This window comes from Mya arenaria, chromosome 1, assembly GCF_026914265.1.
Source record: "Mya arenaria isolate MELC-2E11 chromosome 1, ASM2691426v1".
NCBI lineage: Eukaryota > Metazoa > Mollusca > Bivalvia > Myida > Myidae > Mya > Mya arenaria.
Genome location: NC_069122.1, coordinates 60,678,509 through 60,693,395, shown reverse-complemented (window position 1 = coordinate 60,693,395; position 14,887 = coordinate 60,678,509). Strand labels below are relative to the sequence as shown.

General features: G+C 37.6%; 1 protein-coding gene across 7 annotated transcripts in view; it reads left to right on the top strand.

The window, feature by feature from the left end:
- LOC128230186 (coiled-coil domain-containing protein CG32809-like) overlaps positions 1 to 5,344 on the top strand; it is a 136,128-nt gene extending 130,784 nt beyond the window's left edge. For all 7 annotated transcript variants that reach the window (XM_052942256.1, XM_052942271.1, XM_052942281.1 and 4 more), the window contains one exon: positions 758 to 5,344. In XM_052942256.1, the coding sequence (XP_052798216.1) occupies positions 758 to 2,716 (1,959 nt within the window). In that variant the 3' untranslated portion in view covers positions 2,717 to 5,344. The remainder of the gene's footprint in view (positions 1 to 757) is intronic.
- The last annotated feature ends 9,543 nt before the right edge of the window (positions 5,345 to 14,887 follow it).

Genomic DNA, 14,887 nt, shown 5'->3' with positions numbered 1-14,887 from the left:
TACAGGATATTCAGACCGTAGGGTACAGGATATTCAGGTACTGATAATTATTGATGTTGACAAAGAGTTCAAAATTGTAGAAAATCATTACATAGGAAATGTGCTGAATTTACCACAACTTCAAGTTAACTGTATGGATATCTAGATCCATCAAAATGTTATATTAAATGTTACTTTATTACTATGGCAGAAAACAGTGGTCTTGAAAATTGGCATAACAACAAATTGTTATACTCCCTGAAGAGAGGAGCATTTATTCAATACATAATCTGTTTGTCCATCATAACATTTTACGAAGAATAACTTCAAAACGACTGATGGAAATGAAATAAAACTTTGTTTATAGTTAGATGGCAATGAGAGAAAGTGCAGGGCACATGCACAATAAATCTATTATGCAAATTTATAAAGTTACCTCGCCTTCACCATTTTGTCCGTCCTTCTTCGTCTGTCAAACCCTTGTCCAGAGAATATCCTCAAAATTACTTATGACATTGAAATAAAACTTGAGATGACAATGAGAGGAAGTGCAGTGCACACAGACAATAATCCTATCATGCATAGTTATTTAGTTATCTTCCCTTAATCCCTTTGTCCACCCTTCTGTCTGTCCATCACACCATTGACAAAAGAATGACTACGGATGGGGTTGAAATAAAACTTGGTATATAGATAGATGACAATGAATGGAAGTGTAGTGCACAAGAACAATAATCCTATCATGCATATTTATTATTATAATTGCGTACTTTTGCAGGCAGCAGAAGCTAAACGTCAGATAAAGAAAAAGATCACTACACAACAGGAATCCCTGAGGTTTGGTAAATCATTAGAGCTCGCATCAAAAGCCCTGAAGCCCCATGGTGCTGCATCATCACATTCAGGGGCCGAAACTAGGGCGGGCTCTCAATCGGGTCATACAGGGTCATCATCGCCTTCACCGTATGACGCTTCTAGCATAATATCATTTGCTATGCCAATGTCAACGTCCACACCAAAGAGCGGCAATCAACATCCTACCTCAAAAACAGAATCGTCGGCTACATCCCCTTCGATGACCTACCCGGTTATGTCCCTTATCGAAACAGTGACACCAAAATCTGATCATCGGGGTCAAGGTCAAAGAGATCAAACTTCAGAGCCAGCAATTCTTACTGTGACGTCTAGCGAAGTGAGCAGTCAAAAGAGACCAACTGAAGGACAATCAAGTTGTGAGAAAATTGACAATGATGAGCCAAAATCAGTGGATTTAATAAGTCAGAAAACAGCAGCACGAGCAGCATTCTTCAGCTCGCTGTCTTCCCCACCCACTCCGACCACATGCACATCTCCGATAAGTACAGGCACTACACTGTCAATAGACTCTCCCACAGAGGGTGTGGCCAAAATCCCTTCATCTGGAACCACATCTGCTCGAGGCATTCCAACTCTCGTTCGAAGTATGGCTGTCTCCCAACCTTCTTATGAAATTAGTACTTCTGATGATCATTCTGTATCCAGTTTAGCCCATGCTACTAAGCCTTCCAGTCTGCCTGTCTCAGGATCCTCTGTTGTTTCAAGCCAGCGGTTCAGTCCTTCATCTCCATCAAACGCTTCTTTGACCCAGACCAGCAACAGTCGACCGCGGACGACATTTACTGCCATTCCAAAGCCATACTCTCCAACAAAATCGACGCCAAGTCCTCTAACCCCTGAGTCACCAAAATATCGAATTCCACCTAGCCAGCAGAGTCGAGAAAGTTCTGGAAGTCATCCAGTGTTGGGAATTATGAAGAAACAGGCTGTCATTGGTCCAGAATCTGGCACCAGGCCGAAAAAGATACCTCCACCCACACCCCCTAGGAAGAGCAGCAAGCTTCCCGGTCAGGCAGTCATGGTTGTGAAAGAGGCGACTATTAATGGACAGCTTCCTAAGGCAAAGTCCAAGCAGTTTGAACCACATATCTCAAAACCATCAGTTAGTTTCGCATCATCAACAAAGAATGGGAACGATATAATCAAACCTCCGAAACAGTTTTCTAGTGCAGTTGAACTGGATACAAAAGTAGAAAGAAAGTCAAGTGTAGGGTCATTAAAGCAATTTACCACTCCTCTTTTAGAAAGCAAACGAGATAAGCAAGACTCTAAAGATAATACAGTGCAAGGTAAACCTCAAATTGTAGGAAAGAAATTTTCCAATTCTAACTTAGACTCTGGAAAAACAACCAAACAAGTAGAAAAAGATATCGATATCAGTGCTGATGATGGTGGGGATATTAGCAAACTTGAATCTTCTCGAAAAGTAATTGATGGCAAAGTGACGAATTTAAGTGATGATAAAACTGATCATACTTCAAGAGGTGACAGTGTGGAAAGTTTAAGCAGTTCAGGAAGTTTAGATTCTCAGAAAGACATCTGGTTCAGAAGGAAGGATGAAGTGTCAGAAAAAAGCTCCTCTGTGACCAAGAGCACAGAGGAAGAATCTGACCAATCAACTGCCACTAAATTTGAAAAAGTTGACCCATCAACAGCTTCTACCTCAAGTTCACAAACTGGTGCATCAGATCAGCCTGAAGGTGGGAAAAAGAAAGTTAAACCTCCTCCACCCGAGAGAAGGTCAAGTTTAACATCAAAAACGTTAACTGACGAAGAATTTCCAGATCCCCCTCCTCCATTGGCTGAAGAGAGGAAAGCCCTTGTGAGACAGTCTAAAGGCAGCATAGATAGACTGGTTTAGGGCTTATTCTAGAATGTAGATGTAGTCTATCACTATATTGTGTTCAGTTTAATGGCAGTAGTTGTTTATTTGTCTTAAATATCAAACTTCAAAATTAAGCTTTAAGACATGTGCAATAGACTTTATATTTCTGAAAAACACAGTAGAATTAAAATATGCTGACCTCGAAATGGGTTCCATTTTCAAAGAAAGTAATGTCATACTTGTAAAACTGCCATGATCATGTAATCAAGGTTGTCGTGTGAAACATATTTATTTATATATTGTGTGTTTTGTTATTTAGAAAAAGAGAGAGAGAAAAATGTTATTTTGTGACAGTGAGAGATTTATATTGATGAGTGCTGGGAAAATTTAAATTAAATAAAATCTTAGAAAACTACGCACCGTACAGCTGTGGTTTTAACTGGTAAAATCTTACCAAGCAAATTATAAAGAAGATCAAGCTTAAGAAGCTTCAGCAGATCTTATAAAACAGAGTTTATATCATCTATAATGGATCAGTTGGTAGCTCTCCTGACTGATAGCCGCAAAGATGATTTTGTTGTAATTCGAATCAAATTATAACTTTTGTCTTTTGCTTTCACTTAAAAAGATTGTTTGTATTAAACTGAAACTGATAAGCCACAGAGTATGTGAAGTGTAAACAGAATGTGTACCCTGGGTGTCAATGATGATCTCGTGAACAATAAATAAATATTGAATTAGCAAATTTTATATAAAAAGCAATCTTAAAATACCCTTAATATTTTATTTATACAGTTTGGTTGGTGGGTCGAGAGTATTTTATGAAGTATAATACATAGAAGCTGAGATTTATGCTGATGTATTTTGTATCCACTGGTTAATGGAAGATCAAAAGAGCTTTGAATTTAAATGTTTGGATTTTTTATATACAAGATCTACTAAGCACTGCCATTTGTAGTGATGTTTATGCCTGGTTGTTATGTGTGGTGATTTCATTCATATTTTTGCTGATGAGCCAAAGGTTTCAATCATCTTGATGCTATCCACATTACTGCTGACCATGTTACAGGACATACATGTTATTGTATCCTATATCATTACGATATAAACTAGGGAAATTGTTCTTAATGCAAATTGCATGAATCAGTTGTATGTTTTCACATTTAGATTAGAAGTTTCAAATCAAAGTTCTATGTATTTGCATTCTACCATTGTACCAAAACATTACATTAGCTTGCATTTATTACAGTATCATTTAGGTCACTTTTCAAATTGCTTCAGTACATGTAACATCATTATACGGTAATTATGCAGCAAACTTTGTTATGTCTTAAAATGTACCATTTACATGATCATCTTTAATTCTATTAATGTGTTAAACTTTGATGAATTTGTTTTGGAAGTAGCAAAAAGGCTCAAAATAACAGTAAATTTGTGATGTTGATATTGAATTTAGCAAGAACATTATCTATATTGTTTATACTTTAGAATACTTCAAAGTGTTTATGGTACGGTAAGAAAAGATGTTCAAATGCATTAGACGAAACAAGAATTGCAAATGAACATTTAAGCTACATTAACTTTATGGAAGTTTAAAGTTTTTCTAGTGCATGGTTGCTTGCATATTTCATCATTTTGTGAATGCAGTGAAATTTATTTGAACTAGATTGCATAGTTATGACAAATGAAATGCTTCTACGTAATAAAACTTTTTTTGTTTTATTACATTGGAGAAAGATATCTAAGATTTTAAGAAAAACAGAATACAATGTACCCTCATTAGCAAATATCTTAGAAAAACATAATACAATGTTTGCTCATGAGTAGCAGAATACAATGTACACTCATTAGCAAATATCTTAGAAAAATATAATACAATGTTTGCTCATGAGCAGCAGAATACAATGTACTCTCATAAGTATATATCTGAAAAATAAAGAATACTATGTACGCTCACGAGTAGATATCTTGGGAATATAGAATAAAATGTAATCTCATGAGTAGATATCTTGGGAATATAGAATAAAATGTAACCTCATGAGTAGATATCTTGGGAATACAGAATACTATGTAACCTCATGAGTAGAAATCTTGGGAATATAGAATACAATGAAACCTCATGAGTAGAAATCTTGGGAATACAGAATACTATGTAACCTCATGAGTAGATATCTTGGGAATACAGAATACAATGAAACCTCATGAGTAGATATCTTGGGAATACAGAATACAATGTAACCTCATGAGTAGATATCTTGGGAATACAGAATACAATATACCCTCATGATTAATGACACCTTTCTATAGATAATGTTCATTCTTACTTGTACTGTTTTTGTTTTGTTTCGTTGTCTATACATAAACACCCATATCGGAACAGTAACAATTAGGCAGTTAAGCTGATAAATTACTGCATACTACTTATTGAACAGTGTCAAGCATTCCTGTATAATTTCAGATTGAGTTGTCAGATCATATACTGTGCTAATAAAACTTTCTTAATTATAGAAATTATACTATTGTTGAGGAAAGTTAGGAAATAAACTGTTATGAATAAAAGTTGCATCGATATTTGTTTCAAGTCATTGTGAGATTGTAGAAAAAGACTTGTATAAATGTTATTTTGTTTTTCTTTGCATGAAAAATTAAATGATACAAAAGTTTTTGCATTTTGATATTTTTTAAATCCTGTCCTTCATGAACCTGAATCTCAATTTTAACCATTATATTTAGTATCAAAATAGATACACAGCAGTCAATTATTTGAGCAACAACATTTTCATAATGCTTTAAATGCTCAAACGTGTCTTCCTTAGTGGTGCCAATGAGTTGAAAATGGAGGTAAATGGTTAGAATGCTCTCTTATGTTGATGGTCCAAAATGGCGGCATATAGTAATTGGACCCCGTTCGTCCATACCTGTTGTTTCTTATCAATAACTGAAGAATGCATAGGCCCAGAGACCTTAAACATGGTAGATAGGTTGGTTATGACCAGCAGATGAACGCGATTAATCTTGTAGTCAGTGGACCAAAGGTTCAGGTTGAAGTGACCTCAATGTAATCAAAAACTGAAGAATGCTTAGACGAAGAGACTTCAAACTTGGTAGACAGGTTGGAAATGAGTCTTCAAACTTGGTAGACAGGTTGGTAATGACCAGAAGAAGAACTCTTGATTTTGAGGTCAGTGGGTCAAATGTCAAGGTAGTGGTGACCTCAAGCTGAAAATCCATTTCGATCAGTTACTGAAGAACACTTAGGCTCAGAGACCAAACTTGGTAGACAGGTTGGTATTTAAGAGCAGATGAACACTATAGATATTTAGGTCGGTATGTCAAATGTCAAGGCCGCGGTGACTTCGAGATGGAAATCCTATAACGATCAATATTCGAAGAACGCTATGGCCAAGAGACCTCAAACTTGGTATGCAGATTTTTAGCTCTACTGGCCAAAGGCCAGAAGAGCTTATGCGATGGTAATGTGTACGTAATATGTTCGTCCGTGCGTTCGTGCGTCCGTGCGTCTGTAAACAATTGATTGTGAACACGATACAGTCTTTAGTTTTGATTGTATCTCGATGAAACTTGTACAGTATCTAGATATCCATTAGAGCTCGGTTACTTTCGAAAACCAGCCAGATCCGCCCATGCATGCCTAGATTATGGGCCTTGAAAGTATTAAAAAATCAGTTCGTCTGTAAACAATTGCTTGTGAACATGATACAGTCTTCAGTTTTGATTGTATCTCGATGAAACTTGTACAGTATTTAGATATCCATTAGAACTCGGTTCCTTTTGAAAACCAGCCAGATTTGCCCATGCATGCCTGGATTATGGGTCTTGAAAGTATAAAAAATGCTATTTGAAGCTAAGTCTATTTTTAGCCAATTTACATGTAAAGTCACAATTGCTTGTGAAGGTTTGTTCAAATTATGCCCCTGTGGTCATTACTGCCCCCCCCCCCCCACCCCACCCACGGATATTGTCCCGCAAGGGACCAGTGCGGCAAATGCAAACGACCTTGGCGACGTTGGCGGGGGCCCAGGGAAGAGTTCAGAAAAGAAATGACGGACTCCCCCCTCCCCTTAAATTGGGAAATGTTCAAAACCTTTTTGTCTGAAACCACTATTCAAATCCTTGCTATTTTGAACAAGGCTTTATTTAGTGGTCCACTACCATGGTTGTTCAAATTATGCCCCTTGGATCAAAACTGGCACTGCCCTGGGTGTCACAATTTTCCTAGAGACTTATTTAAGAAATATTTTCAAAATCTTCTTGTTTTAAACCACAAGGCCAATACCTTTGATATTTGTTGTGGAGTATCATATGATGCAATTGAAAACATTTGAAATAATGCCCCTTGGGCAAAAGCTGGCCCCACCCCACCCCTTTTGACTTACTTATTAATTTTAAAAGCTACAGTAATAAAATTTTGACCATGTGAACAGTTTTGCAAACAAGCATTAATGTTGTCCTCGGATGTCCTTGACTTTGACCTTTGACTGACTTTTTATTTTTTAAGCTACAGAAATGAAATTTTGACGATGGGTACAGTTTTAAAAGCAAATATTTTTTACCCTAAGATAACCTTTACTTGGCACATATTAAAATAGTTCATGCAACTAATCTGCTAACAACACTGCCTGTCCTCAGCCCATTGATGTTCACTCCTTAGTGTCTCTATGGAATACATGTTGGACCACGAACTGTCCTAATTATGGGTGTTGATATCGTTACATATAGAAGACGGATTGGAAGTTTTTGTCAAAAGGCGAGGCTCCAAAGGATTAAATATGAGCGTTATACCCCCTTTTGCAAAAGCAGTGACATTCATCTACAAACTTTTGTCTGCTGTACATGGGCCCTCTTCATGTGTGAGTCTATGCTTGGTGTCATAGCAGGGACACATTTCGTTGAAAATGCGGTCGACAACTATTGGGATGAGAACCCATGGTTTTGCGACACCTCTATTTAGTATTTACCCTATAAAATCTAGTGACACCATTTCCCGTGGGTTGCAGCAATCGCTAACGGATACATCTGTCTGGAAACTTAATATAAAGGACCAGTTACTATTATTGTGCGGTGACATTGAGCTTAACCCGGGTCCTGCTACAGAAGGAGAATCACGAATTCTAAATGCTATAAGTGGTATAATGTCCGAAATCAAAGCTGTTCAACATGAAATAGCTGGTGTTAAAACTGAAGTAAGGAAAGTAAATGAAAAATGTGAGTTTGCATTGGCTGAAATAAAAGCAGTTAAATTCGAAAACGGGCGCCTAAAGGTAGAAATATCGAATATTAAAGGCGATGTTAATAGTGTTAGAGATTGTACTGAGACCTTACAGCAAGATGTTGACGAAGTACATAGGGATTTTAGTGAGAACATGTCCAAATTTGAAGATCTAGAAAATAGTATTGAACAACACCAGCGTGAAAATTTAAAGGCCAACATGCGAATATTTAACTTGCCCATCAGCGAGCCTATAACAACTGGATCCATGAAGAAAGCGGTTATAGTGCATGTCCTTAACGTGGCCAGCCCTGGGGATACATGGATAAATGATGATATAAAGCAGATCAAATCTATTGGTGAACCTAAAGATGGCAAAAAACCTTTGACGCTGGTGACATTCCGTTACGATGATGACAAACTACGAATCTATAAAGGCCGTGAAGATCTACGGAAGAATGGTATTAGAATTGGCGACGACCTAACATTTAAACAGAGGAGTACGTTAAAACGATTACAAGACCAAGGCAAGCGCGGATATTATTATCGCGGTAAACTAAATGTGAAGGATAACATTGAACAAATTAACGATAACGCGAACGGACGAGTATACAAACAAGCAAGGCGAACATTGCATGAAAATGTAATGCCTGCCATCCATAATGAAAATGACTACATGCGACAAGACGCGGTTATGGCAATCAGTATGCATGATGGCGAAGATCAAACAGAACATACGGAAAGCGATTATATGCAAACAAACGCGGCTATTGAAACAAATGATCAGAATGGCGAAGATCAGATTGAACATATATAGGATTTCGGCCGAAGCCAAGACACAACATCTCTACACATTATCACCTGGAACATTGATGGATTATTAAATAAGATATTTGATGAGGAATTTATAAAGTTCTTGTCAAGCTTTGATGTAATATGTCTATCAGAAACGTGGGTCGAACATGAGAGCGACATTCCTTTATTTTCAAACGATTATAGCGTTTTTTTTCTGTCCAGCTATTAGAAAGCATGATCATGGTAGAGCAATGGCAGGAATAGTAAAATATTACAAAACGATACATAAAGTAAACGTAACAAGAATACACGGGGATTGTCTTTTCGCAGTATTTTTAAAAATAGACAAATCCATGACGGATACGAATGACGACATCACATTATGTTTTACATTCTTACCACCAGAACAATCACCGTTTTACGCGGGATTGGACTATAAAGGTATTGAATTACTAGAAAATACATTACTACAATATCATGACAAATACACACTTCTTAGTTTTGGGTGACCTAAATGCAAGAACTGGGCTCCGTAAAGACTATTTGACTTTAGACAACTATGTCGATGAATCCGAACCGTATGCTGACTTTATTGATGATTCACATATCATTCCTAGAACTTCGAACGATAAAAGTACAAACACTTTTGGCCTTAATCTTATAAACTTTTGTAAAAACAATGCCATCAGAATTGCAAACGGGCGTCTACATGACGATAAGGATATCGGCGAGTTTACATTCATTAACCAAAACGGCAGTAGTGTTGTGGACTACTGCCTATATACGGATGACATTGTTAATATAATCGACGACTTCATTATAGGTGACCGAACGGAATCGCATCACTTTCCATTGCAATTGAAAATACGTATCCGTGACAGACAAATATATAATGATAGTCAGCCCTCACAAGAAAAAAAGTCCACAAAATATGTGTTTGATTCTGATCATCAACTTTTATTTGATACAGAATTGAAAATTGTATTCAATGACGAGTTCACCGTGACCTTTGAATCGCAAGTAAATGATCACGAGTTGGACATAGATGTCGTTGTTAACTTATTTACAAACGCACTGAAACAATGTAGTGAAGATTGTCCCCAAGGTTTAAAACAAGGATGCATGGCCTCTCCTATATTCTTTATATTGTTTATAAATGACTTTATAAGCCTTATACAACCACCAAAATACAACGGAATACATTTTTTTCCAGACAGAACACTTATAAATTCTTTATTCTTTGCTGACGATCTTGCTATGCTAGCAGATACCCCATGTGGTCTCCAGCGTTTATTAAATGCACTCTGTGACTTTTGTGTCGAATATAAACTATTCGTTAACACCAAAAAGAGTAAAATTATGGTTTTTAAAAATGGGGGCTTACTATCAAAAGCCGAAAATGGTATTATCGCGGTGAATCAATAGAGGTTGTAAATAGTTTTACATATGTCGGCGTCACCTTAACGAGGCAGTTATCTCTACCAAAAATGGCAGGGTAACAAGCTAGCTACAATAATGAGCGATCAGGGATACTTTTTTTTATTATTTTGACATTTCTTATGTATCCCTGTCACGAGTCTGCCATATTAAAAAAAGTCGTCAAAAGACTCGTTGACGGTCATTTAGGTGGACTAGGTAACAAGCAAACAAATCGAAACGAATTCTAATATCTATTTTGTCAAAACTATATGGTTATGGCCAATTATCTAAATCTTCATTTTTTAAGATATATGATAGCAAAGTTGCACCAGTAGTGTTATATGGCTCAGGGATTTGGGGTGTAGAACGATTATGTTGGTAGAACAAGTCCACATTAATGCCTGTAAGCGCTATATGAGTTTACCACTAAAAACTACAAATGTTGCTGTATTAGGCGAGTGTGGTCGTTTTCCTATGTATATTGAATCTGTAAAGCGGGTTATCAATTACTGGATTAGAATTTTGAAGGTAGGAGATGACAGATATATTTAAAAGGCTTATAGTATGCTTATGATGGCAGACCAACATGGTCATAGGAATTGGGTGACATATGTAAAGAATATATTGCTTAGTTGTGGATTTGGATACGTTTGATATAACCAAGAAGTATTGAATGAATCTCATTTTATTGCTTTGTTGAAACAATCACTTAATGACCAGTATCGCCAGAAATGGCATTCTTCTATTATAGATTCTGAAAAACTTAAATTTTACTCTTGTTTTAAATCAAGTTTGTGCCATGAAATTTACTTAGACTGCGTCAATATACGCAAATATAGAAATGCTCTTGCGTGTTTCCGATGCTCATCACATAACCTTGAGATTGAATATGGTCGATACTCTAATATTCATCGTGATCAAAGGTTTTGTAAATTATGTAAAAATGTTGTTGAAATAGAATACCATTTTTTTGATCAAATGTCCTTTTTACTCTAATATTAGAAAAACATATTTACCAAAGAAATATTATGAAAATGCCACTATTAACAATTGTATCATCTTGATGCGTACAAAAATGAAAATTTGTTAAGGGATATTGCTATGTATATATACTTTGCTATGCAACATAGAAATACTTTACTACAAGCGTTATAAAAATGGTATAAGTAATATTAGTACTTACTTCAGTCTTTTGTGTACTTTTGTTCGGTAATGATATTAATTGTGTAACATCTGTAATTACTTGTGATCTCGGGGGCCTTTGAGATGTGTGCCTGACGTATCGGTGGGTACCACTAGATCAACCACACCTACGTGGGTGACGTCTCGATGACTTAGACGGGATGCAAGTTATTGCAGGGGTGTTTTCTGTGCTAGAGTATTGTGTATAGTATTTTAATACAATGTGTACTCTTTAGATCCCTTCTATTTCGTTTCGAAAAGGTATTTAATGCATGCTACACATTCGAATCTGTATTCCGACTTGCACTTCTTTATTTCTTAACTCTTTAGCTTTCGTGTTTGTTTTTTTTGTTTTTTTTTTTTTTTTTTTTTTTTTTCTTTTGTTCTTTTTTTTCCATTCTATTGTTGGTTTCTTGTGGGATTTTTCTCTCATTTGTTTGTTTTGTAACTGTGTTTGTATTATATTGTACATTGTTCAACCGATGTTACCATTGTTGCTTTTGCACATTTGTAATATACATATTTGTTGTCTTGGGCCGGTGGCCTTTAGCAAATAAAATATTGAACTTGAACTTGTTAATGATGAGCGAAATGAACCATAAAAAATGATGTCAATGGGTTAAAGGTTAAGCTCATGAAGACTGATCTAAACATCCGCTTCTGACCAATAACTGAAGAATGCTAAGGCCAATACACCCCTAACTTGGTGGGCAGGGTGATAATGACCATCAATTGGACCCTACTTATTTTGAGGTGAGTTCGTGTTAGGTAAAGGTATTGGTGACCTCGAGCTTAGAATCCGTTTCCGATCAATACTTGAAGAAAGCTAAGGCACAGGAATCCTAAAACTTAGTAGGCAGGTTGGTAATGACCAGCATACACGTATGAACCCTAATGATTTTGAAGTCAGTGGGTCAAAGGTCAAGGTCGTGGTGACCTCAGGCTGAAAGTCCCCTTCCGATCAATGATTGAAGAACGCTAAGGCCCAGAGACCTCAAACTTTGAAGTCGGGTTAGTAATGACCAGTACTTGAACCCTATTGATTTCGAAGTTTGCAGGTCAAAGGTCATGGTCGTGATAACCTCGAGCTGGAAACCCTTTTCCGATTAATAAAAGGCGAACGTTTTAGACCACAGACCTCAGCCTTGGTAGGCACGTTTGTAATGACCAGCATATGAATCGTATTGATTTTCAGCTCTTTTGGTCTAAGGTCAATGTCGTGATGACCTCCAGCTGGAAATCCGTTTCCGACCAATAGCCAAAGAACGTTTATGCCCAGAGACCTCAAACATGGCAGACAGATTCTTAATGACCAGCAGATGAACTCTATTGGTTTTGAAGTTAGTGTGAAGGTCAAGGCTGTGGTGACAATGAACTGAAATCCGTTTACATCCAAAAACTGAATAACGCTTATGCCCCGAGACGAGTTGACATTCATTCCATCCTACAGTGACTTGTCATTTCCATTTACATAATTTGCTTTCAAAAAATGCTACGGATCAATATTTCAAAACTTTATTGGAAAATAGGGTTGGTCATCATGTAAATATACTCGCGGTCAATGAAAACACACCAGAGAACACTCTTATCATAATTTGGCGGTGATGTGAAGTTACATTAGAAAACCTAGAGTAAAATGAAGTTTAGGCTATTCTGAAATGTAACACTTGCTAAATGATGAATTGTGGGTAGTTTGATGATATTGTGCCAACTAAGACGTCGGGGGTCAAAAATTGAAATTCACAAACTCTAGTATAATCGCCATTGGCATCCAGGACAGCTTGGCGTCTCCGTCTCATACTACGAATGAGACGTTGTATGCGGTACTGGGGGATGGTATTCCACTCCTTCGCCTGCACAAGCTCGACCTTGTTGTTGATGACGTGAAGTCCACTCTGTACCTGACGTCCAAGCTGGTCCCAAAGATGGTCAAAGGGACTCAAGACCGGAGAAAAGGCAAGTCAGGGCAAAACATTGATGTTCTGACGTGTCATAAAGTCATTAGTGTGTCTGGCTGAATTGGGGCGTGCGTTGTCCTGTTTGAAAAAGGTGAGATCATTTCATTGCACTACTATTAGCGGTGTCTTGAAGTGCCAGGATATGCCTGCCCAGACCTTGACACTGCCTCCTCCCCAGCGAAAGTGTTGGCTGATGCAACAGTCGGCGTACCTTTCTCCCTTCGACGCCATACCCTACGCCTACCATCAAGCAAATATATGCAAAATATGGACTCGTCTGCGAATAAAACTTCTTTCCACTGGTTTTGCGTCCATCTTAGATGTTGGCGAGACAACCATTGGCGGTTCCTATGTCTTTCCAGCGTTAAGACGTTGCCCCTGTTTGCACCATATGCCCTTATCCCTGCAGCCAGTCAACGTCGACGGACCGTTGATCGACTTAAAGGTTGCTGATTGTATTCGTGTACCTCCCGGGCAGTCTGTACTGATGCCCGGAAGCGGTCTCGACGATGGGGAAGGACAACATGACAGTCTTGTTGGAGAGACGTCACTCGTTGACGTCCTGGGCGGGGCCGATCTGCTACAGAGCCAGTTTCTTCGTGTCTTCTCACAAATCGCAATAAAGTCGTGTGAGAACAATTTATCATTCGTGCAACCGCGTGGTACGACCTACCACCGGCTACCATACCAATGGCTTCATGACGTTGTGCGTTACTCAAACGTTCCGTAGTGTAAACTCTAGACAGACGTTTTGCTGGCGTTTTAACAGTCTGTTGTTTAGCTGTGTACTGATACAATGTATACATGCAGCACATTCACAAATGACAACCAAATTCACAAACATATAATAAAAAACGATTTGCAAGGAACCCACGGTATTTCGTAATGGACACTAAATATCCGTCAAACTACCACGCCATGTTATTACAAATCTGCTAAAACAACATGTTCATGTATAGAAATTAAAGTATCCCCATACTCGCTGTATATCATTTTGTATACATCTTGGTGCCTTTTCATTTACCGCGAGTATAGTTTACCATACAGGCCCAAATACTAATGGTTATCTTTCCAACGAGGCCTTTCGGGGGTAGTCCAAATAACTGTACGTTAACGGATTTTTTTACGATTTTTGATATGGCAAATCCTTAGGGATTGGAAGAATCCCGTATAACACGTCTATTATTTTAGACTATTTCGGGGGCTATTGTCACACTCCTTTGACAGCTCTTGTTCCTTTTCTGAGGTTTATACGATAAAACTAGGTCAGATGTTCCCTGTAAACACTCAAGGTCACATTTTCTATATTATTTATTAAACTTGGTAAGCCTGTATGTGCCTCTTTGACATTTAGGCAACTGTGTCCTGGGGTCTTGTCAGATATGCCAGTATGGTAAAAAATAGGTCAGTACATTAATGTCAAATGTTAAATTTTCACAATTTGTTGTCAGAATAATTCAGTTTGTCTCTGTGAGTTGAAAGTCAATGGTCCACGCTGTAACATTAAGTGGTAGGAGTTGTGGCTCTGTTCACATTTAGATTAAGTTCTATGTGGGACTACCCCGGGGTCAAAAGTAGATGCCACTCTTGAATTCTCGTTTGAACAGAACGTACACAAACGGC